Consider the following 25,536-nt stretch of genomic DNA (forward strand, 5'->3'; position numbering starts at 1 on the left):
GAAAAAAAATAAAAATTTTCACAGCCTACATCCAATAATTTCTGCAATAAACCTGTGGGGTCAAAATGTTCACTATGCCCCTAGATAATTTCCTTGAGGTGTGTAGTTTCCCAAATGGGACCACTTTTGGGGGATTTCCACTGTTTTGGCACCACAAGACCTCTTCAAACCTGACATGGTGCCGAAAATATATTCTAATAAAAATTAGGCCCCAAAATCCACTAGGTGCGCCATTGCTTCTGAGGCCGGTGCTTCAGTCCAGTAGCACGCTAGGGCCACATGTGGGATATTTCCTAAAACTGCAGAACCTGGGCAATAAATATTGAGTTGCATTTCTCTGGTAAAACTTTGTGTTATAAAGAAAATTGGATTAAAAATTAATTTCTGCAAAAAAATATGAAATTTGTAAATTTTACCTCTACTTTGCTTTAATTCCTGTGAAAAGTCTAAAGGGTTAAGAAATGTTCTAAATGCTGTTTTGAATACTTTGAGTGGTGAAGTTTTTCAAATGGGGTGACTTATTGGGGGTTTCTAATATATAAGGCCCTCAAAGCCACTTCACAACTGAACTGGTCCCTGTAAAAATAGCCTTTTTGAAATTTTCTTTAAAATGTGAGAAATTGCTGCTAAAGTTCTAAGCCTTGTAACGTCCTAGAAAAATAAAAAGGATGTTCGAAAAAACAATGCCAATCTAAAGTAGACATATGGGGGACGTTAATTAGCAACAAATGTGTGTGGTATAACTGCCTGTCTTACAAGCAGATACATTTAAATTTAGAAAAATGCAAATTTTCACAATTTTTTTCACAATTTTTGTGTTTTTCACAATGAAATACTGAATGCATTGAGCAAATTTTGCCAGTAACAAAGTCCAATGTTTCACGTGAAAATAATATCAGAATCGCTTGGATAGGAAAACACATTCCGAAGTTATTACCACAAAGTGAAACATGTCAGATTTGAAAAATGAGGCTTTGACCGGTCAAAAGTGGCCAAAGAGGGAAGGGCCCTTCAAACCTGGCATGGTGCCTAAAATATATTCTAACTAAAATTAGGCCCCAAAATCCACTAGGTGCTCCTTTGCTTCTGAGGCCGGTACTTCAGAAATTAGAAATAAGAAATTAGTATAGAAGAGTTGATATTATTTGTGTACTCAGCACATTAAAAGAGAATCTGTCACCAGGTTTATGCTACACTGAGGGCAGCATAAAGTGGTGGCAGAGACCCTGATTCAAACACGATCGTCCATTTGTTATGGTTTTCTCTAGCAGCTTATATTCATGAGTTGTGGCTAGCCCTGCCCACCAACCACTGATTGACAGCTTTCTCCCCATACTGTGCATGGGGAGAAAGCAGCCAATCAGCGGCAGGTGGGCGAGGCTAGCCGCAGCTCATGAATACAAGCTGCTAGAGAAAAACCATAAGGGTATGTTTACATGCAGTGTTTTCATGCGTATTTCGGGGTGTTTACAATGGGAAAAACAGCATTTCGTTCATACAGGGCTTCTTTTTACGCCAGTTTCCAAAAAATGGAGCGTAGAAATTCGCCCCGTAAAAAGTAGCATGTCACTTCTTGAGGCGTTTTTTGGAGCTCAATTTCATTTGAACACTATGAAAAATGACTCATTAGGCTATGTTCACACAAGAGTTTGACTAGTTTTTTGATGCAGAAACCACGCCGCAAAACTCGTCAAAAATGGCCGGAAAATGGCTCCCATTGATTTCAATGGGAGGCGGAGGCGTCTTTTTCCAGCGAGCGGTAAAACCAGCTCGCGGGAGAAAGAAGGGACATGCCCTATCTTCGGGCGTTTACGCCTCCGACCTCCCATTGACTTTAATGGGAGGCAGAGAAAGCGTATTTTGCAGCGTTTTATGCCCGCGGCGCTCAATGGCCGCGGGTAAAAAACACAGCGAAAAACACAGCAAAATTTCAAATGGAATTTTGAGGCAGAAATTTTGCCTGCAAAAAAACTCAGTGTGAAAAAAAGCCGAACACTCCTCAAAATCAGAGGCGGTTTTCTATGAAAAAGCCTCTGTATTTTCAGACGTTTTTTAGTAAGCGTGTGAACATACCCTAACAAATGCGCGATCGTGTTTGTATCAGGGTCTCTGGCACCACTTTATGCTGACCTCGGGGCAGCATAACCCTGGTGACAGATTCTTTTTTAACTGGTTCCCGACCGCTGGCTGTATTTTTACGGCCAGCGGTCAGGGACCTTAAAACCCGAGCCATAGACCTTTTACGGCCCGGGTTTTAACTTGCTGCCCGCGCGATCGGGCAGCTGAATGTCGGGTCTCCGGCTGTCAGTTACTGCCGGGGACCCTGAGGAGAGGATAGAATCAGCTTTCGCTGCTTCTGTATTCTCCGATGTCTTTTTACACAGGGCTCAATGAACGCTGTGTATAGGAATAGAGACCGCAGCAGCGGCGCTGTCTCTATTCCTCCCGGTGATCATGTGACTGGTCACATGATCGCCGGGTGCCGTTACTTACAGACTGCTGCTGGGTCTAACTAGACCCAGCACAGTCCTATTAGTGACAATCGTCACTATGAGAGGGCTGATTTCCCCTGTAACTGGGGCTGCTTTACAGTGGAAAACCATGGTGTAAAAGAAAGAAAAAAATATATATAAAGTTCCCCAAAGGTGTTTTTTGACCTTTGAGGAACAGACCATAGTAATAAAAAAATTATAAAGTAAAGTGCAAAAAAAAATGAAATAAATACACATAAAATACCCACCCCAAAAAAACTGTTCCCCCCGCCAATCATTGTTGTAACGCTAGCGCTGACCCAATTACCCTAATATAGACATGTAATATATTAAAATTTACGGTAGACAATGACGATCACAAATAAAAGGTCTATTTTACGGTAAAACTATGTTACTACCAAAAAAAAAATAGCTGAAACGTAAAAAAGTATATTATTTTACTATTATTTTCAAACTTCATGAATAAAAATTCTAAAATAGCAAAAAAGGTGTGTATAAAAATTATAAAAAATTAAACCTGCATTGTCTACGGAAAAAACGTCGCAAAAATCACGTCGTTAGCCCAACAAATAAAAAAGTTATAGCCATTTAACTAACGCATGCTAAAAATGGCTAAACAGTGTCTGGTCCTGAAGGCGCAAAATAGCCCGGTCCTGAACTGGTTAACAGGTTACAAACACAGCTATATGAATATTTTTGTCAAAAAGAAAATGTATTCCCTATGTTTTTTTAGAACCTATATAAAAAAATGTAATCTTAAAAATACCATTGCAATAATAAGAATGTGCACATATCTTTATCCTTCTAGCAAGTCAGTCAGCTAATAAACTAGCACTGGTAGGGGCAAACTGTTCATTGTCAGACACACAACTCTGGAGCAAGTATAGGATCCATAGAGGATTTAAAGAAGTATTCACCATAAGGTGTTTGTTCACAAGATCATTAGAAGGTAGCCGAAACGTCTATTTTGTTTTAGACCAAATGCAATGTTCAGTATTTTATCATGTAATCTTGTACACCGTTACCACAGTGACTGTTATATAAGCCTGGCTCACTAAATTGGACTGTTCAGTGACAATTTCACACATTTTCTCCATTCCCCAAGCATGTAATCACAAAACCATAGCCAATAAACTTACATACGGTAAATACCTTTAACTTAGCACAGTTGAACAGCAGCTTAAAATAACAACTTAAATGGAAAATTCAATAAAAGTACCAAACACAAAAAACATTAAGATGGAAAACTTCGTGCTCGGTATGTGGAGAACTAGTTCCTGCAGAATCCCTTTGAGAAAACCAGAAGATAACGTGAATTATATATTAAAGCGCTTCCGGTTACTATGGAAATACATTGGACACTGCCAGATGTGACACAGCATGGAGCTCCAGGTTCCGATTACCATTCTCATTATGCATTCAGTCATATCACTTTGTTTTGATCTCCTTGCCAAGAGTGAACATGTTCGATCCAAAATGTTGGCAGAAAAAGCGGACATTGGCTATGTCCTGCAATTCCCAGGTACAAGTACTTGCAGGCCGTTTGCAGCCCCACTTCAGCTGCTGTACATATGCACATTTTAGTTTCTCTATTGCTGGAATTATCGTGGTTTAAGTCTTCTAGATAAAGAATAGAAATGAAGCGCTTTAAACCGGAGCATCATTATTTCCAGGTTCCAGGGGGTGCACAGTCCATGAGGAGTGATGAAGTCACCCTTTCCATGGCACTTTGTCAGATAGGTCATCTACCCTAGACTCTCCTCATCCCCAATAACAAAGCATTTACAATGGAGGAGGAACAATAGTGCCCGAGACACAAAATTAACAGTTTTAGTGGACGCTTATTGGCTTTTTTTCTCCCACTTGGTGGTGATATTTTTGACTTATAGAAGACCATCACTTAAAAGATCACTAAACCTAGAAATTAATGATGAAACAAAAAACAGGAGATAAACCTGCTGACACGGTTTGTCACATTATCCGTCTGCGGGATCTTCTACATGATCCTGAAAATAAACAAAACTGTAGAAATGCTGTAAAAAAAAAAAAACACAGGGGTTCATATCCTGCTGGTTTGTTCCATTTTCAAATGGTGAATAGCTGAAAGGCGGGGCTTATGGAAGGGGTGGGGTTTAACGATCCTTGTGTCCTATTGCAGACAAAACCGAGCAGGGAGGATCCTGCTGCAGTCAGTGGTCTTACAGCCAGACACAGGATTGTGTTGAGGAGTGGGAAATAAAGGATATCATGGAACACATTCAAAAAGGGGTCAAAAAGTGAGCCCGGAAACGATAGGCCTTTAAGTTTAACCTCCATCGTGAGTAAAATATTTGAACGATTTTTAAGAGGTGCCATCCTGGAGTATCTTAATAAAAAGAAACTTAATGCAGCATCAGAATGGGTTTATGAGGAATCGGTCTTTTCAATCTAACTGGATTAGCTCCTATGAGGTGGTAAATTCTAGACTGGACCTGGGTAAGGCTGTGGATGTTATGTATCTAGACTTGCAAAATGTTTTATATTATGCCACCTAAAAGATTGGTGCATAAGAGGAGAATGCTGGGACTGGGGGATATCTGTAATTGGGTTAGCAACTGGCTCAGTGATCGAAAACAAAGGGTGATTATTAACCCCTTAATGACCGCCGATACGTCTTTTTACGGCGGTCATTAGTGGGCTCTATTCTAGAGCGCCGCCAAACTACGTCGGCGCTTTAGAATGAGATCGCGCTGCAATCAGCGCGTATATCTCCAAGCCTCAGCTGTTAGCTGACAGCGGAGGCTTGCAGACAATGTTAGGGGAACCTCTGATAGGAGGAGGTGACCGCTGTGAACAGCCTATCACAGCGATCACCACCCGCTGTTAGTGTAAACAGCGGGCTCTCTCCTCTGCTCTCCGTCTCTCCTCTCAGTTGTGGTTTTGTGACAGGAGAGACAGAGACCTGTGAAATCGAAACGAACAAATCGTTACAGTCAAGAAACATCACATTATATTGTAACAACTCCTCCCCCCTGTTTTTTTAGTTACTTTTATTTAAATTTTTATAGTAAAACTCATAAAAAGCAAAAAAAAAAAAATTATAATTATAGAAAAAAAAAAAAAATTTTGTTACAAAAAAACTGTTACTATTAGAGAGGAAACCTATTAGAATGGCGCACAAACTTTATAGCGCAGAGCAAGCTTATGCTATTTTGTGCCCTGATTCAGGCAGTGACACAGGAACCGCATCAGAAGGGGAAATATGCTATGATGAAACTACAAGTACTGCTTCGGACGCTTCCGCAACAACTCCCCCTATGGAAGATGCCGCTGTTGCTGAATCCACAGGCGCAACTGCGGGAACTAGTAATCCAATAGTACCGCAAATTTTTTGGGATCCTGCAGCAAACTTTATCCCTCAGGTGCCCCAATTTATGTCAACTCCGGGCATAAACCTTGACACCACGAATTTTGCCCCACACAATTTTTTTCATATTTTTTTTACGGATGAGCTGTTACAATTAATTGTGGACCAGACGAACCTTTTTGCAATGCAGTTTTTGACGGAAAAGCCTGCATGTGGTTATGCAAGGGTCTGGGTTCCTACCAATGTCCGCGAGATAAAAAAATTTTTAGGGCTCATTCTGAATATGGGCATTGTAAAAAAACCGTCCACCCGTTCTTACTGGGCAGCAAGTCCTATTCATGTAACCCCAGTTTTTTCATCAATAATGTCCCGGAGCAGGTATGAGGTATTAATGCGTTTCCTGCATTTTAGTAACAATTTAGAAAGCCTCCCAAGAAGTGATCCCGGGCACGATCGCCTTCACAAGCTGAGGCCCTTTATTACTGCGCTAAAAGACTCATTCCTAAAATCCTACACTCCTGACATGAACTTGAGTGTGGATGAATCCCTATTAAATTTTAAGGGGAGATTGTGTTTCAGGCAATACATACCATCAAAGAGAGCGAGATATGGCGTAAAGCTATATAAAATATGCGAGAGTAAGACCGGTTACACATGCGGCTTCAATATATATGAGGGCAGAGACCGTGAAATAAATCCCCCAGGATGCCCACAAAACCTTGGTGTCAGTGGAAAAATCGTCTATGACCTTATGCAGCCGTTCCTTCAAAAAGGCTACAGAGTATACACGGACAATTTTTATTCTAGTGTGCCACTTTTCAAAAGTCTTCACGCTGACAAAACAGGGGCCTGTGGGACGGTTCGCAGAAACCGCAAAGGATTGCCACCACAACTTCTCTCAATGCGCCTGGCAAAGGGGGAATCCATTGCTTTCGCAAGTGATGAACTTCTTGCACTTAAGTGCAATGATCGGAGAGAGGTTTTTATGCTGAGCACTATACACACTGACACCAAGGTCACTATCAGAGAGAGAGGCGCCACTGCGAACAGACAGAAACCGCTCTGTATTACAGAGTACAACAAGTACATGGGTGGCGTTGACCTTTCAGACCAGGCTCTCCAACCTTATTTGATCAAAAGGAAAACTAGAGCCTGGTACAAGAAAGTGGCAATTTATCTGATGCAGGTTTCTACGTTCAATTCCTATATAATATTCAAAAAGGCCCAGGGAACCATGACATATCTGGAATTCCAAGAAAAAATTATTGAACATCTTTTATTTGAAGGAGGGGAAGTAGGACACCATGAATCAGAAGATGTCAAGAGACTCATGGAGCGTCACTTCTTACATCCTATCCCTGCCACTGAGACGCAAAAGTATCGGCAGAAGAGATGCAAAGTTTGCCGAAAACATGGCCGAAGAAGAGATTCATGTTTTTATCGCCCCTTTTGCCCTTCAAAACCAGGACTGTGTAATTACCCATGCTTTGAGACCTACCATACAGTAGCACATTACTGAATTACCAAAAGCCAAAATAGGGAGGGATTCCTTATGCGAAAGTGAAACTGTCAATGATAATTCTGGGTGGGGGGGTCTTTATATCTGTGGGGTCTTCTTTCCCAGATTGGGTAATTTTTAAGTGTATTTTTATTTTCCGACACCACAGGGCCTCTGCAAAGACTCTCTGGTGCCTAAAAGTCATCCTTAGGCCAAATTGGACACCTTTAGTTTGAGGCCTTGCCAAGTGCCCGTGAGATAACAAACACCAACATATTTGGTATCCAAGTAATCAGAACAAACTCAGAAATAAATCTAGAGGCATGCAAAAGTAAAAACATTATTTATTTAAAAAATTTTACACAATAAATTGAAGAAAACATATTTTTTGTCTACATTTTTTTGCATTTTTGTAAAATTTTAAAAAAAAACAAAGAAGAAAACCTATAGTATAAACCACCAAAAGAAAGCCCTGTTTCTGCTGAAAAAAACCATACCAAATTTGTAGGGATACATTTGATTCCTACAACGTTATAACCAATTAAATAAAGACCTAGTGAAACTGCTAATTTTGCTTTGGTCATTAAGGCCCAGAATGCATGCAGGGGGAAGGGGTTAAAGGTACATCCTCAGGTTAGGTTCAGGTTACTAATGGCGTTCCACAGTGGTCAGTATTGGGAACTCTTTTTTTTTATATGCTTATTAAAAGGGGTTTTCCCAAGTTAAAACGTGTATGTGTTAATGCTTGTAACTTATGAATGTAAATATATTTGTAATGTACTTAGGCCCCATGCACACGAACATGCTTTTGCGGCCGTAATTCCCCCGAAAATCCACAGGAGAATTGCGGCCCCATTCATTCCTATGGGCCCATGAATACGACCATGGTTTTCACGGTCTATGCATGGCCCAGGAGCCTGGACCACAGAAAGAATGGACATGTCTTATTACGGCCGTGTTCTGCGGTCCAGACTCATAGGAAATAATGGACGCGGCCCACGATTTGCGGGCGGCTCGCGGGTGACGCTCCGCGCCGGTTCGACCCAAAAATCACGGCAGTGCACATGGCTGTGTGCATGAGGCCTTACATTTTCCAAACTGGCCCTGTTTCCAGATGCTGCCGTGGGGTACATGATGGGTGAAGTCACTCTATGGCCGCTGTGTTAATCAATTTTCTTCCGGGTATACGACACGTCACTAGTGCCATGCTGTGTATGGGCTGTTCGGTTGTACAGCCAGTAAGGCACATGCGTGGTCCCTGCTGTTCAAGATAACAGCAGGGACTGCGAATGCACGTTACTGGCTGTACAACAGAACAGCCTATACATGTCACGTCACTAGTGACATGTTGTACACCTGGAAGAAAATTGATTATCAACACAGCGGCCAGAGTCACGTCACGTACTCCAAGGCAGCATCTGGAAAGGGGGCCAATTTGGAAAATGTAAATAAATTACAAGTGTATTCACATTAAGCATTAACACATACACATTTTAACTCTGAAAACCCCTTTAATGACCTTGTAGAGGGTTTACAGAGTATAATTTCAATGTTTACATATTACAATTACACTACCGTTCAAAAGTTTAGGGTCACTTATAAATTTCCTTATTTTTGCAAGAAAAGCACAGTTTTTTTCAATGAAGATAACATTAAATTAATCAGAAATACACTCTATACATTGTTAATGTGCTAAATGACTATTCTAGCTGCAAACGTCTGGTTTTTAATGCAATATCTACATAGGTGTATAGAGGCCCATTTCCAGCAACCATCACTCCAGTGTTCTAATGGTACATTGTGTTTGCTAACTGTGTTAGAAGGCTAATGGATGATTAGAAAACACTTCAAAACCCTTGTGTAATTATGTTAGCACCGCTGTAAACAGTTTTGCTGTTTAGAGGAGCTATAAAACCGACCTGCCTTTGAGCTAGTTGAGAATCTGGAGCATTACAATTGTGGGTTCGATTAAACTCTCAAAATGGCTAGAAAAAGAGAGCTTTCATGTGAAACGCGACAGTCTATTCTTGTTCTTAGAAATGAAGGCTATTCCATGCGAGAAATTGCCAAGAAACTGAAGATTTCCTACAACGGTGTGTACTACTCCCTTCAGAGGACAGCACAAACACGCTCTAACCAGAGTAGAAAGAGAAGTGGGAGTCCCCGCTGCACAACTGAGCAACAAGACAAGTACATTAGAGTCTCTAGTTTGAGAAATAGACGCCTCACAGGTCCTCAACTGGCAGCTTCATTAAATAGTCACCGCAAAACGCCAGTGTCAACTTCTACAGTGAAGAGGCGACTCCGGGATGCTGGCCTTCAGGGCAGAGTGGCAAAGAAAAAGCCATATCGGAGACTAGCTAATAAAAGGTTAAAGATTAATATGGGCAAAAGCACACAGACATTGGACAGAGGAAGATTGGAAAAAAGTGTTATGGACAGAAGAATCGAAGTTTGAGGTGTTTGGATCACACAGAAGAACATTTGTGAGACGCAGAACAACTGAAAAGATGCTGGAAGAGTGCCTGACGCCATCTGTCAAGCAGGGTGGAGGTAATGTGATGGTCTGTGGTCGCTTTGGTGCTGGTAAAGTGGGAGATTTGTACAAGGTAAAAGGGATTTTGAATAAGGAAGGCTATCACTCCATTTTGCAACGCCATGCCATACCCTGTGGACAGGGCTTGATTGGAGCCAATTTCATCCTACAACAGGACAATGACCCAAAGCACACCTCCAAATTATGCAAGAACTATTTAGGGAAGAAGCAGGCAGCTGGTATTCTATCTGTAATGGAGTGGCCAGCACAGTCACCAGATCTCAACCCAATAGAGCTGTTGTGGGAGCAGCTTGACCGTATGGTACGCAAGAAGTGCCCATCAAGCCAATCCAACTTGTGTGAGGGGCTTCTGGAAGCAAGGGGTGAAATTTCTCCCGATTACCTCAGCAAATTAACAGCTAGAATGCCAAAAGGTCTGCAATGCTGTAATTGCTGCAAATGGAGCATTCTTTGACAAAAGCAAAGTTTGAAGGAGAAAATTATTATTTGAAATAAAAATCATTATTTCTAACCTTGTCAATGTCTTGACTATATTGTCTAGTCATTTTGCAACTCATTTGATAAATATAAGTGTGAGTTTTCATGGAAAACACAAAATTGTCTTGGTGACCCCAAACTTTTTAAACGGTAGTGTAGCTCTGTAAAGTAATCAGCACACAGAAAGATAACAATACTACAGAGGGATTTGGTGTAGCTGGAGGTTTGGTCAGAGAAATGGTAAGAGAGGTTTAATGTGGATAAATGTTAGGTTATGCACTTGGGCCCACGAAATTGGGCCCACACACAGAATATTCTGTACAATTTTGGGCACCTATGGATAAGGAGGACATAGTTAAACCTCGAGCGGGTGTAAAGGAGGACGACCAAGGTAATTAAAGAGGCTCTGTCACCAGATTAAAAATGCCCTATCTCCTACATCATTTTATCGGCGCTGGAATGTAGTTAACAGCAGTGTTTTTTATTTTGAGAAACTCTTTTTTCAGCAAGTTCTGACCTGTTATGACCTGTTAACTACATTCCAGCGCCGATAAAATGATGTAGGAGATAGGGCATTTTTAATCTGGTGACAGAGCCTCTTTAAGGTAATGGGCGGATTTCAATACCAAGAAAGATCATCAAACCTGGGGCTATTAAGTTTAGAAAAATAGACAGCTTAAAAGAGAACCTTTCACCTCCCAATACATGTGCAGTTGAGTGCAGCATGTAATGGGGGGGGGGGGGCTGCACAAACCCTGGGGCACTTTACATTTTCTTTCTACTTCCCTCCGTTATTTAGATATCGGTGCCATTATATTTGGCGCCCAATATTTAAATAACCCCCTGAACAGTCAACGGGGCATGTACTGGCTGTGCAGTCTTTTCACCCGAACTGGCAAGGGGGCGTGTCACTGCTACGAACAGTGTAAGAGCTGGAGAGCGCTTTCACTGTCCGTAGCAGAGACACGCCCCCTTGCCAGTTCGGCAGAAGACTGACTGACTTCAGCTTTCAAGATTAGTCAGTCAGTCAGTCAGTCAGTCTCTCTCTCTGGGTTATGTAATTACAATGTACAAATATATGAATTAATAATACAGAGATATTTTTAATGATCCTTTTTATACTTTAGCCTGTAACCATGACAAGGGGGCATCCTCTATGTCTAGAGGAAAGAAGGTTTCACCATAATCATAGACGGGGATTCTTTTAATTGCAACATAAGACAAAATAGATTTAAAAAAATGAGGCGATAAAGTGAGCTATTGCTGGAATATGGTTTATTTTTGTGCGAGTTTTAAATGCTTAGTATGCCCATCTTAAATAAAAAAAAGAAGGGGCAGACCACAGACTACAGAAAGGGCGACACCTAGTGACAGTAACTTCGCACAGAATTTGCATGGATAAAATAACTACACTGTAAATGACAAAGTTGATATATATATTAAAATAGACTATTAGAAGGTTTGTATTAGAAAGTTTGTGTCTATTTAATAGCTGGAGAATTTAATCATCAATATGCTTTTTTCTCACAAGTTTATATCATGTGAACAATAGGTTTGTGAAATGGACCAGTGCTCTGCCTCTAATAGACACAAGGCAAGATATGAGAAAAAAAGGTAAAGGGACCCTTATTTCTATTCCAGATTTCAACAAGATGGTTTTGGAGCTTGAGAAAGTCATTGCCAAGTGCAAAGAGGTAGGAGAGGATGAGGACATTCATTTCTAGGTTTAGTTTTCCATTAAAATCATTGTTTAGGTGGATATTTTTAAATAGTGACAGTATAAACGTATGTACAAACTTCTACTGTAGGATAATTTAGGAGTATAAATACAAAAACCACATGCTATGCACAGATTTGCTTTTGCGATTATTGGACAATATGACTCACAATCCTTCAGTCCAGATAAAACCATAAATTTCCATTTTCAGAGCAGCAGGAGATCTTGAGATCTAATTAGTAACTGGGAACACGGTGTGCAATAAAAAAAAACAGATTGTGCTTTTGTAGATTGGTTTTTAGAAATGCCACACTGCATTGTAATTTTGTGTTTTCCAATGCTTCTTCTAACCGTAAAAAAAGAGTGGATTTTTATCCAGCACCAAATTTCCTGATCCGAAATTCAGAATATAAAATCACCAGAAAAACTGTTAAAAGGGTGCACCCCCATTAAAAAGAGCACATGTACTTTTAAACATGTGCAGAACACAATTTCTTCTATTTTTGCATATTTGTCACACTTGGTTCAGATTATAAAACGACTTATAATAGTAGACAAAGATAACCCAAGTAAAGCAAAAAATGCAATTTTTTAATGATTTCATTTATTGAACGAAAAAAAAGATGTTCAGCCATAACTTGCTCGATCTTAAAAAGTAATTTCCCCTTAAACTACTAGATTGACCAGTTAACCAAATTCAACTGACAATTTGGTAAATTTCACTAGCCACGATTACTGCCAGACCTGCTAAATCTAACCACCACTAAGGGTAAGGCCCCACGTAGCGGCATGGACAAGGCCACAATGCGGCGGATAGCAGCGTTGGCACTCTGGCGCAGCTGTCAAATTGCTAGTTAATGGCCACGCGTAGTTGCAGTTTAAAATGGCTGTTTACCTAAACAATACATATGGCGATTGAATGAAACACTAGTTGATGAGAAGAGGTTGTCGGATATTTCCTGTAAGCTAAAGCTACTTTTTACCGAAAATATTACACCTTGTGTCTCTTTCCCGATTTGGGAGACGCACAAGGCAGTGATAAGAGGGGAGCTTATTGCGATGGGATCGCGCTTGAAAAAGTTGAGAACGAGAGAGATTACATCCCTTTTACAGAAGATTTCTGCTTCAGAGAGGATACATAAATCCTCCAGAGCAGAACCGGCTCAGACAGAACTCTTAGCCCTGAGAAATAAATTAAAAGACATACTTAACATTAAATCAGCTAAGGTTTACTTGCATTGTCGTCAGCGTTTCTATGCTCACAGCAACAAAAAGGGAGCAAGCTCATGACGACACGGTTTAGAAAAACAGGTCAATAACTCCTTCATTTCTCAGTTTAAAATAGCTAATGCCCAAACTGTGATGTCTACAGCTGCCATTAGTCTTCCTTCTATAATTTGTCCAATAGCCCCTCCGACAGCTCATCACCCCGCCTGCAGTGAGATCAGGGAGGGACGACGGTTGTTATGGCAGCCCAAGGGCCTAATGGAGGCCCCCAGGACTGCCTTCACTCTGCCTCTGCCATACTGTTATGTACCAGCGATCTAATATTGTGTGTAAAAAGAGTGAAAAAAATAAGTTTTTAGTAGTGAAAATACTTAAACGTTTAAAAAAAAAAGTTATGTAAAAAATAAAAAGTAAACAAAATTGGTATCACTGCGTCTGAAAAAATCTGAACTATTACAATATAGCGTTATTTAAAGCGCACGGTGAACACTCTAAAAAAATGAGCCACAGAATAAAGAAAAGTTGTCGTTTTTCCGCACGGTGAAAGACGTAAAAAAGAACTCCAAAAAACAATTGAGGAACCGCCGTTTTTTCCAGCTTCAGCCCGCAAAGAATTTTTTTTCAATTTACTAGTACATTATATGGAACTATAAATGGAACCAAAAGAAACTACAACTCCTCCTGCAAAAAATAAGCCCTCACACCACTCTGACAGGAAAAAAAAAGTTATGGCTCTTGAAATGCGGGGGAGTGAAAAACGAAAATGAAAAAGATTTGTTGTAGAGCACTACGGTTTTGTTTGTTTGGTTTTTTAAAACGTTTATTAGTGACAAAGTTCTGATCATTTTTACATTTCTGCAAATTTTTTCTAAAAGCCCAACTAGGCGTAATAATCAATTAGTAATAATTTTGTATCGCATCAAATTTGGAAGTAATTCGGCCTGTCAACTTCACATCTTTTTTTATAGGCGGGCCATTTACCGGGCCGAGTTAGAGACCCCTGGTCTGAACTGTATTGCTTACACACACACTCAGAAATTAGCCTTGTATCCATCTTCCAGAGGACAGACATGAAGCCCATTTGTTTATGGACTGCCATGTCATCCTTGTCACATAAGCCAGGCTTAACAAAAGCACGAAACAAAAATCATTGCTAGAGCCTAGACGGTGTTCTTCAAATTCTCATTAGAAAAACTAGAGTGTGTTTAGCAGAACTGAAAAAGTAAAAATTAATAGACTAGTTTTTCCCTTTTGAAGTATGCCTAGGAAGAGCTAATTAATTATCCATAAAAGGAACAGAACAGAATTTGCATAGACTGCATCTATCACACAAAGCAACTACTTTCACGAGAAAATTTCCATTCCGTGGTCACCTCTATCAACATTTTTCAACTTCTGCTTATTTTCTTGCCTAAATTAACTGAATCAAGTGATGACAGAACATAAAAATATATAAAATATGCAAACATGTGGGATGAAGGAGCCCAGTTTATTCATACTGGCCCAGCAGCCAATGATTGAATGCTTTCTACATACTACTTGGCATAGGCACAGGCAGTAATGCTTTGAGTATTGAGTATTTTAAAGTACCCTAGAGTGACAAAAAAAAAAATGTTTATAAATTAAAAACCGTAACGTTTATTTAAAAGAAATTCAAACAAAAAATCACTTTTATTCCATGAAAAGTTGTACTATTTTGTAAATTGTAAAACAAAACAAAAAAATCACACATGGTATCGCCGCGATCGTAATGACCTGAGAAATAACGTTAACACATTAATTAAACCACATAGTAGACGCCGTAGAAACAAAAAGTGAAATAAAACTAAAAAGCTTTTTTACCCATTCCCCCCAAAGAAATGAATAATAAAAAAAAAAGTTCCTCAATAGTCCCAATTACCCCAAAAATAGTACCAATGAAAACTACGTCTCATCCCACAAAAAACAAGCCCATATATGCCATTAAAAAAACAACAACTCGTCACTCAAAATGTTAATGGGGAAAAAATAAAAAAAGTTATGATTCTTGGAGCTCGAATATGAAAAAACAAAAAAGAATGCAGGTCATTAATGCCAAAACTGGCTTGGTCATTAAGGGGTTAAGGTGGCCAAAAGGGAGTTGTAAGAACGTAAGTAAAATCAATCTGTCCAGTCATAAAAATTGTATATTAAAATATTTCTTGCAATACAGGAGGAATGCTGCAAAAATTTACAGCCGTACTAAAACTATTCTGGTTCTTAAGCTTCAAGGTTTACATCCTGTCTCTTAAAAAAAATAAATGGCCTCCTGGTGCGGAAGGCTTGCTATGTTTTGACATATCCAGAGGGAAATTGAAAGTTCATCAAATGATTTACGATACCATGTACACAACTGCTTCATACAGATGGAAACTGAAAGTGTGTAGCAAAGCAGATGAGACCTTGAAAAAAAAAAAAAAAAAGTCAAACAAACAGTGACATATACGTAATAGTTTAGTAAAAGAAGTGCGTGCGTGTGTCAGGAGTCACGGTGGCAGGTCAGGAGTCACGGTGGCAGGTCAGGAGTCACGGTGGCAGGTCAGAAGTTTTGATTGGTGGGGGTCCAAGCACTGAGACCCCCCCCCCCCTCCAATAGCTAAGACTTAGCGGCAGAAGCGCTCATGTGTGCGCATAGCCACTTAGTTTCTATTAGGCTTTTTCCCGGAAGCTGATGTATTGGAGTAGGGGCTCATAGACTTTCTATTGAGCCTGTACTTCAATACATTGAGTTCCAGAAAAAAAAACGAACAGACACAAAGCAGCTGAGCGCTCACATGAGCACTTCTGCTGACTTGTTTTAGCGATTGGTGGGGGTCTGTCCTTGGCTCCCCACCAACCAAAACTTCTGATAGGTCACTATGACATATCAGAAGTTTGTCAAACATTTAGTTACCCTGTAAATAGTTAAAGTGTAACTAAAACTTTCAAAAAAACTTCTGAAATGTTATAGTGACATGTCAAAAGTTTTGATCAGTGGGGGTCAGGGCACTGAGACCCCCACCGATTGCTAAAACGAACCAGCAGAAGTGCTCAGGTGAGCCGTTTAATATCTGACCGACTTTTCTCATAAAGATGAGCAAGTGGTGTACGGGCCCGTAGATTTTCTATTGAGCCAATACAGCACTTAGGTGCAACTTCTCACAGATTATCAAAAAGATCGGCAGCACAATTAAAGGATTTTTCATCCAACAAATAATTGGGGTGCAATACAGTCACGTATCCAGAAAAGCGGAAACACTGAAGCACTCCGGAATTGAAAAAACGTGTGTCCTTTATTCAGCCAAGCAAACAAAGATAGACAGCGAGGCAGCACTTCCAAAAATATGAGCAGCAATAAATACAAAACAACCAGACAGCAAATTAAACTTTAGAATGTTAAATTAATTATACCATCTGAACATGGAAATATGACCTGTGAATTTATCTTAAAGAGGCTCTGTCACCACATTATAAGTGCCCTATCTCCTACATAAGGAGATCGGCGCTGTAATGTAGATGACAGCAGTGCTTTTTATTTAAAAAAACGATCTATTTTCACCACATTATTAGCGATTTTAGATTTATGCTAAGGAGTTGCTTAATGCCCAAGTGGGCGTGTTTTTACTTTAGACCAAGTGGGCGTTGTACAGAGGAGTGTATGATGCTGACCAATCAGCATTATGCACTCCTCTCCATTCATTTACTCAGCGCATAGGGATCCTGCTAGATCCTTATGTGCGGTCTTAGGGTATGTGCACACGATAACTGCATTTACGTCTGAAATTACGGAGCTGTTTTCAGGAGAAAACAGCTCCTGAATTTCAAACGTAATTGCATGTACTTGCGTTTTGCGGGGCGTCCATTACGGACGTAATTTGGAGCTGTTCTTCATTGGATTCAATGAAAAACAGCTCCAATTACGTCACAAGAAGTGTCCTGCACTTCTTTGACGAGGCTGTTATTTTACGCGCCATCTTTTGACAGCGACGCGTAAAATTACAGGTCGTCGGCACAGTACATCGGCAAACCCATTGAAATGAATGGGCAGATGTTTGCCGACGTATTGGAGCCGTGTTTTCAGGCGTAATTTGAGGCGTAAAACGCCTCCATTACACCTGAAAATAGGTCGTGTGAACCCAGCCTTATACTAACACATTAACAATACTGAAGTGTTTAGACAGTGAATAGACATTCCACGGAATGTCTATTCACAATCCCTGCACTTCATTACTGTTTCTATGGTAGTTACAGCAGAGGAAGCGTGATCTCGTTGTAACCGGTCATTTACAGCGAGATCTCGCGAGATCACGCTTCCTCTGCTGTAACTACCACAGACAGAGTAACGAAGTGCAGGGATTGTGAATAGACATCCCGTGGAATGTCTATTCACTGTCTAACCACTTCAGTATTGTTAATGTGTTAGTATAAAACAGCACATAAGGATCTAGCAGGATCCCTATGCGCTGAGTAAATGAATGGAGAGGAGTGCATGATGCTGATTGGTCAGCATCATACACTCCTCTGTACAACGCCCACTTGGTCTAAAGTAAAAACACGCCCACTTGGGCATTAGGCAACTCATTAGCATAAATCTAAAATCGCTAATAAAGTGGCGAAAATTTTAAAGTGGCGAAATTTTTTTTTTAAATAAAAAGCACTGCCGTCGTCTAAATTATAGCACCGATCTCCTTATGTAGGAGATAGGGCACTTATAATGTGGTGACAGAGTCTCTTTAAAACTAGATCTACCATCATTAATTTGCATTGTGTTAATGGCAACAGCACTGGATATAATTATTTTTTTTTATTTCCTTCTTTCATATATCATTCTAGCCATCTGTTGTCAGAATAATGATGTATTCTGCCAGATCCACTGGACTAGCATCAATTTGTATTATGGTAAAAATGTAGACTGGCTCGAATGCAGAGATCTATAAAAATAATTAAAGCGCAAGATGTACACTGAGAACAAGAGCTTTTTTCTAAATGTAGTGTCTGCCTACTAGTGGTAAGAGCCTGTGACCATGGTTGCTGTGGCCTCCTGTGACAAGCAAGAACACCTGCATATTTTCATTTTATCAGTGTTTGTGCAAGATACCATAAAGAGTAATATTTATGCCTTACGCCTCATGTACACGACCGTGTGTGCCGTCTGAGTCCCGACAGTTATCTGAGGAAAGATAGAACGTGTCCTATCTTTCATCGGATTGGAGACTCGGACCATATTTGCACTACACACTTTGTCCCTGGAATATAGTGAACTTCATTGCGCACCTGAAAACATAACTGACACACACACACACACACACACACACGGTCTCCGAATACAACAACGCCACACGACTACTGAATATGACACTGCAACCCATAGAGCCCCTGAAAATAGTGCCACATATTGCCCCTTGAAAGTCTCAATGCCACCACTAATAGTGGCGCCTAAAAATATTAGTGCCACACAGTGGAACAGTTTGATTCCTCTGAAAGTTTTAGTGCCACATAGTGCCCCCTAACAATACTAATGCCACATGGAGCGCAAACTGACAATTCCACACTTACAGCTGCCACTGACACCTACAGTAACAAATACTCACTCCTGCTTCTTCATGGTTCTGCTAACCGGGTGTTTTAAAGGGGTTGTGCAGGGTTAGAAAAACATGGCTGCTTTCCTCCAAAGAAAACATCACTCCGATCTATAGGTTGTGTGTGGTATTGCAGCTCAGCCTCATTTACTTCAATGGCGCTGTGATGCAATACCAGACTTAACCTGTGGACAGGTGTTTTGGCACAGTTTTTGAAAAAAAGCAGCCATGTTTTTCTAATTCTGGACAACTCTAACAACCAGTTCAGGAGAATCCGCTGAATCCCACCCCTGATCATGAGCACGTTCGCACAGGATTAAGAAACCTGCAGAAAATCCTGTAAACGAAAACAGTGTGGGCAAGTGTATCTATTGTTTATCAATAATATCTGAATTTAGATTCCTTTAAAACTATTTTTTTTAAAAAGCTAGAATTGCACATTGAATATAGTATTCTAGTGATTAGCGCTCAACCTGCACATACACAACCTATACAAGATCAGCCGATTTGTCACAGCAACTCTGCAGACCACTTTTTACAACAAGTCAGTCTCCTAATGGTATCCTAAATTATGAGTAAAATTTTCATAGAACGAGCACTTTTAGGATTGTGAAGGAGTCAAAGTCACGTTGTATTGAGGAGGAAACTACTGAAGTGTTTAAAGCTCTGTTACATTGCCCAAGACATTTATTGGTGGCATCAGCTCAGATGTTTATTAAAACCTTTACTGAAGCTTTGAGGTTCCTAACCATGGTAGTCAGCAAGCAGAATGATTTGGCATCTCCATATAAAAACAGGTTGACCTAACTAAATATGAGAAAACAAAAGAAAAAACTATAGGCAAAATCTATAGATCCCATTTACTAATCTGTAATAGCACAAAACATTGCCCCTGTGAACCACATTCGGGGACTGAAATACATTATAGTAGAGTCTAAGCAGATAACCAGTATATCTACTGTTAGATCAGTAGATTACGGATTCACACAAGTGCCTGATCTGCATCCGCAAAAAACTTAGCTTTTAATCCATATGAATGTCTGTGTACCTGCCAATTATAGGTAAGAGCATATTTAGAGAAAGTATCAGTAACAGAAAATGCAGATAATCAATGAAAATAACTTTTATGGGGAATCTAAATAGAATCCTTGAGTTGGGACAACACCTTTAATCAAGAATATCTGAATTTGCATAAATAATGTGTAAAGACCGGTTACAATTTCTTAAACAAGTTTTTTTTTCTGTTTTTTGGCAAACTGCTTCTTTCCACCTACAGTTAAATTGTTTTGCAGGCAGTTAAATCAATCTCTTGGTGATAAAGTTACAGTGTCGGGCCGCCACACAGATAACGATGCATTTTGTAGCAGATGTCAGATAGACTGCAGTCCATGCCGTGCTGAGGAAATTGGCCTCCTTATGTTCATATTATCTTATAATAAGCCATGCACCTGCTCAGGCAATTGACCACTCCACACTCTCTGCTCATTCGGATAATGGTAACAGCCATGAGAATAAGGAAGAGGAATTACCTTGCTAATTTAGAGTTACTTAAGCCAATTTGAAAGTCTAGCACACCACTGACAGCTGGAATACACTGCGTAAAATTGCAGAATATTTCTAAAGATTTTAGGAAGACAATGGAAGATGCACAAAGCATAGACATAATAAAGCGGGAATTGAGAGCTGGGGTGCCACATTTTACTTCTACATATAGTCCTCTAGGACTATTCTTGTAGGTCCAGTTGTACGTAAAGCGTCATTGATAATTACATATTACTCTATGCTGAAGCTGGCCATACGTATAGCTATCTTTCATGCAACATGAACACCAGAAGGCAAGCTTTCTCCATAACCAAGATTACTGAATGTGAAAAACTGAAAATAAGAGTGTGATTACTGTTTAATAAGAATTGTAAAATGCATATGGTAATTCGAATCATGATGATTTATAAGTACACATGGTTGTGGATTTTAATCATTTGCATTGTTTAAGTTAAAGGGGGTTGTGCACGAACGGACAACTGATGACCTATCCACGGAAAGGTCATCAGTAAATAAAACCAGTGGGGGTCTGACACCCAGACTCCGCACCGATTAGCTGCCTTCGGGCACCGGACATCCATGCGGGAAGCAGATGGCTCCGGTCACAAAATAGAAGCCGAGCTGCAGCTGTGCTCCTATTCAAGCGACTAGGAGCAGAGCTGCATTTCGGCAGCACAGCCGCTGTGCAGTGTATGGAGCCATCTGCTTCTGGCTCCAACTACTGCATAACCTTCAAAACAACCGGCACCCGGAGGCAGCTGTTCGGTGCGGGGTCCGGACCCGCACTGATCATATACGGATTACCTCAGTTGTTCATTCATGGACAACCCCTTTCATTATTTCAATTACGGAGCAGTTTTAAAATGAACAAAATAGACCATTTGTTGTTTCTATAAAGAAAAAAAAGAAAACAATAAATACGATCGTTACCTATATGATCATACAGCAGCACAGGTTATACGAGAGCACGGTCACAGATGTATAGGTAAGGGCTACACGGTGATGTCTGTCGCAAGAGCAGCACATATCGCTGTAATGCAGGTCAGGAAAACCCTAAGGTTTTACGAAGCGTAATACAGTACACGCAAAGTAAATGAGATTTCAAGATATCTCATCTGCATGTTGCAGAATTTATACACATGTAAGTTGATCCGCAGGGCGTATTTTAAAATCTGCAAAATGTCAATTTATCTTGCATTTCCGCTTGCAAATTGTATCTGACAAGCTTATAAAAAAAAAAACGCACCAAAATCCACAGAATAAAATTGCACCTAAAAACACACTATTCGTGTAGGATTTTACCTGCGAAATTACTGGCGGTTTTGATACAGATTTTCTGCACCAAATTCGGCTAAGTGGAAGTGTAACCTAAGGGTGCATTGACAGCAGATTTGTTGCAGAAGTTTTTGAGAATGTTCCATAAAACGTGGTTTGTAAAAATCCGCACAAACATTTCTGCAAAAAAATCAGCCAAGTGTAAACATACCCTAAACAGGCTGGTTGTCTCAGCTTCCTTACAACACAGGTGATTCAAATATTGAGAAAGATAGGTCATCAATTCCTGACCAGTGAGGGTCCGACTCCCGGCACCCCTGCCGATCAGCTGTTTTGAAAGGGATGTGGCGCTCGTACAACTGCTACTTCCCCTTCATTACTGTCAATCTCAGACACTCGTTGCAGGGGTTCACAGTATTACAGCATTCTCCCATCCACTTGAATGGGAGAAGGCTGTAATACTGGAAATGGTCGCTACAAGTGTGTCGGCGATTAACAGTACGAGCAGTAAAGGAATGAAGGAGAAGCAGCGCTGGCACGAGCGCCACAAACCCTTCAAAAGAGCTGGTCGGCGGAGGTGCTGCGAGTTGGACCCAGAGGTTAACCAATCAATTTCTTATGACTGGACAGCCCCTTAAATGAGAATTTGAAAGAAGCACTTGTTACTCTACATTGTTAGGACAAGAGAATAGTAGAAAATAATGACAGCGTAGGTACGGTTTATTTAGAAATGTGCAAATCATATCATTGATATGAATAATTAGCAATAGTCACCTAATGACAGCAGTACAAGAAACTATATTTTAGCAGACAGATTAACAGAGGATGGTGATCTGAACATTTGGCCTATTTAGAGTATGCTCCTTAATTGCTAAGGTTAGTAAGGTTATGTACAGAGAAGCCAAGATGAGCAAGAAAACAGCCACCGTTATACGCACTTACATTTGTGTCAAGTAACACCCGGTTATTAAAATCCCATATTTTACCTTTTCTGCCAAAGCCGTCAAGCTGTCAAGAAACCTTTGCCAAAAATCCTTAAAGAGTGGGCGATCGATTTTCTTTAGGCTGTCCTTAGTGCTTGCATCCACACTCACATATAACTGTGTTACTGGCTCCAGAGTCCTGACAAAAGACAGCTAATATTAGATTGACAAAATAGTGATTTAATAGATATCATATTACTACGAATATACAATTACACAACTGTAAAAGACCAAATTAAAATAAATCTATTTAACTAAACTGCAGGAGAAAAAAACCAGACTATGGGGGGGGGCATTAACTTTTCTACGCTAGTTTTCTGTTGTAAAATAGTCGCCAATAGCACAAAAGTCGCAATGGAAAAAAAAAGGTAAAAATTTCTACTTTTGGGCTTTTACACTGCTTATACCAAAATAAGTGGGAGAAGCTCAGCGAAATTTACCATAATTTACACTAGAAACTGGCGTAAACTATGGCACAAATTAAAAGCAGCGGTTACTAAATTATGCGCACCTTAAAAACAAAAAATATAAATATTTTATTCCAGCTTCCTTTATATGAAGACTGGTGGATGAAGGACAACAGTCTTAATAAACCCCTTTAGGCTATGTTCACACTGAGTATTTTGCCGAGTTTTTTGACGCGGAAACCGCGTTGCAAAACTCGACAAAAACGGCCCGAAAATGTCTCCCATTGATTTCAATGGGAGGCGTCGGCGTCTTTTTCCCGCGAGCAGTAAAACTGAGTTGCACACTAATCGCCTTCCATAGATGGCAGACCGGAAGCCGTTGCTAGGCTTCCGGTTGCCATAGCAACAATCGGCCCCCGCAACCGCGTAGCGGGGTGCCAATATTGTTGCAACAACTTAAATGCGGCGGTCAGTATTGACTGCCGCATTTAAGGGGTTAATCAGTTCAGATCACAGCTGTGATCTGACCTGGTGTTTTCCCCCAGTACCAAGCTAGTAGCAGCCCGTACTGGGAGATACTGGGCTGCGGGGAGTGCCTGTGTGCTCTGTTCGGAGCACACAGATTAACAGGCTGCAGGCACAAGGACCAGTGCTGCAGCCCGTTAATCTACGTGGGTTGGTCAGGATGGGGGTAAAGCAACCTTGCATTTATAGGTAAAATTCTCCCCCATTCCCTCCTTAGGTCACCCATTGACTTGAGTGCCTCTGCATGTAAAAATTCTGTATATGCCCCCTATCAAAGAGAGGGGGCGGGCTTATTTTCATTTTTATTTTAAAATGAAAAAACATCTAATCAAAATGCTCTTTTGTTTCTCCCCAGTCACCACTCCGGACATGTGCTTTAGTAAACAATTGTATTCATCATAAAATAACAATTCTGGAGAATCTTTTCTTAGAACTCCTAGAAATGTATGAATAAACAGCCAAATGGGTGTTACTAGTTGGGTGGGTGTGGCTACACAGACTGACCATGTCCAATCGTCCACAGAGTGACACACCCCTTTGACAAGGGGAATGATAACACCCAGTCAATTCGTTCATAAATTTCGAGGAGAAATAACCGATGAATAGCACAACATTTTTAATTTGATACATTCAATAAAATCTAACGAACTGCATTGTCAGTGATATTGTACAACACAGCCTCCTAAGAGAATGTGTTCTAGAATGGTTATTTCATGGGAAACACAAGTATTTACTATAATAGACCTGTCAACAGAAAAAAAACGGAAAGGAGAAGGAGAAAAACAAAGAGCAAGATTAATCTATTCCCTACTTAAAAAAGTGCACTGTGGATTCCTTGGATTTCTTTTCTACGGACAGAACAACAGTGTGCTCTGCCATCATAGAAACAAGGAGGATTTTGGATCCAGCGTAGATTAGTGAATTAAAATGGAACGATGTTCCAAGTTTAATTAGATTCGTAAATTAAAAAAGGAAAAAACCAGGATGGATGGTTGGGAGTGTGCAATCCTGGTAGTGTGAGGAAAAGAATCAATAGTGAATGAAGCCTACGCGTTTCAGACGCTACACGCGTCCTTAGTCATGGCTGATGCTGACCTTCTGGTTTGTTTGACTGAGATATATATCCCTGTTGACAGGTGTTGCTAGTAAATTTGATTGCCCTTCCCTTGAATCTCTGTTTCGTAACCTAATGTTATTAGATTAATATACATATTTGACAACTAGATCACACATGTGAATTGGGGATAAGCCATAATATCAGGATTAGTTGAATTGTTTATTTTTGGAAACATAGTGTATCATGGCTTTAGTCAAAGTAATACAGATATATTTGGCTCTGATTTGTCAAAGGACATGACTTCCGGTTCACTGGGTGATTATTTGTGTTTGCGTTCCACAGTGCATAGTAACCCTGGAACGCACCCCGGAGACGCAGCAGCAGCTGGAGGCAAACGCCAAGCCGGAAGGTAAATTCAATGAGTAGATATGAGAGGGGAAGAATATGACTTAATATCTGTAATAATTGACTATAACAAGTGTGGTAAAGTGTGATATAATAGTATATTTAGGATTTGTGTATTGGAACGTAAAAATATTTGTTTATGTGAAGGTTCATTTGTAGGGGATGAGCTGAAGGCGTGTTAAATATCATTGTTAGATTGACAATCTCAGTTTAGTCGTAATAGTGTAACCAGAATATCTATTTTTTGTTTGGAAGGTCAGTAGATGATGTAGATACCACGTGAAAGGTAAAAGCTATCTTGAAATTTATAATTTTTAGAGAAAGAAAGAAAGGACAGATTGTATATGAACAGTGATATGTATAGTTGGTTTAGTGACTTATTTTAAAAAATGTACAGATGCAAGAAATCTATAACATGCACGATACATTGTTAAAAATAGTACGAACCTGGA

General features: G+C 40.1%; 1 protein-coding gene across 2 annotated transcripts in view; it reads right to left on the reverse strand.

Moving 5' to 3' along the window:
• The window catches only part of LOC142742780 (S-adenosyl-L-methionine-dependent tRNA 4-demethylwyosine synthase TYW1-like), a 197,188-nt gene that overhangs the window by 69,704 nt on the left and 101,948 nt on the right, over positions 1-25,536 (reverse strand). The window contains exons 13-14 of one of the 2 annotated variants that reach the window (XM_075852902.1): positions 22,694-22,829; positions 15,488-15,734 (exon numbers count right to left, since the gene is read on the reverse strand). In XM_075852902.1, coding sequence (XP_075709017.1) covers positions 15,666-15,734; positions 22,694-22,829 — 205 coding nt within the window. In that variant the 3' untranslated portion in view covers positions 15,488-15,665. Of the gene's footprint in view, positions 1-15,487; positions 15,735-22,693; positions 22,830-25,536 lie in introns of those variants that run through there. The other variant, XM_075852901.1, reaches the window with a different exon arrangement.

The sequence above is a fragment of the Rhinoderma darwinii genome, chromosome 2, assembly GCF_050947455.1.
Source record: "Rhinoderma darwinii isolate aRhiDar2 chromosome 2, aRhiDar2.hap1, whole genome shotgun sequence".
Lineage (NCBI taxonomy): Eukaryota > Metazoa > Chordata > Amphibia > Anura > Rhinodermatidae > Rhinoderma > Rhinoderma darwinii.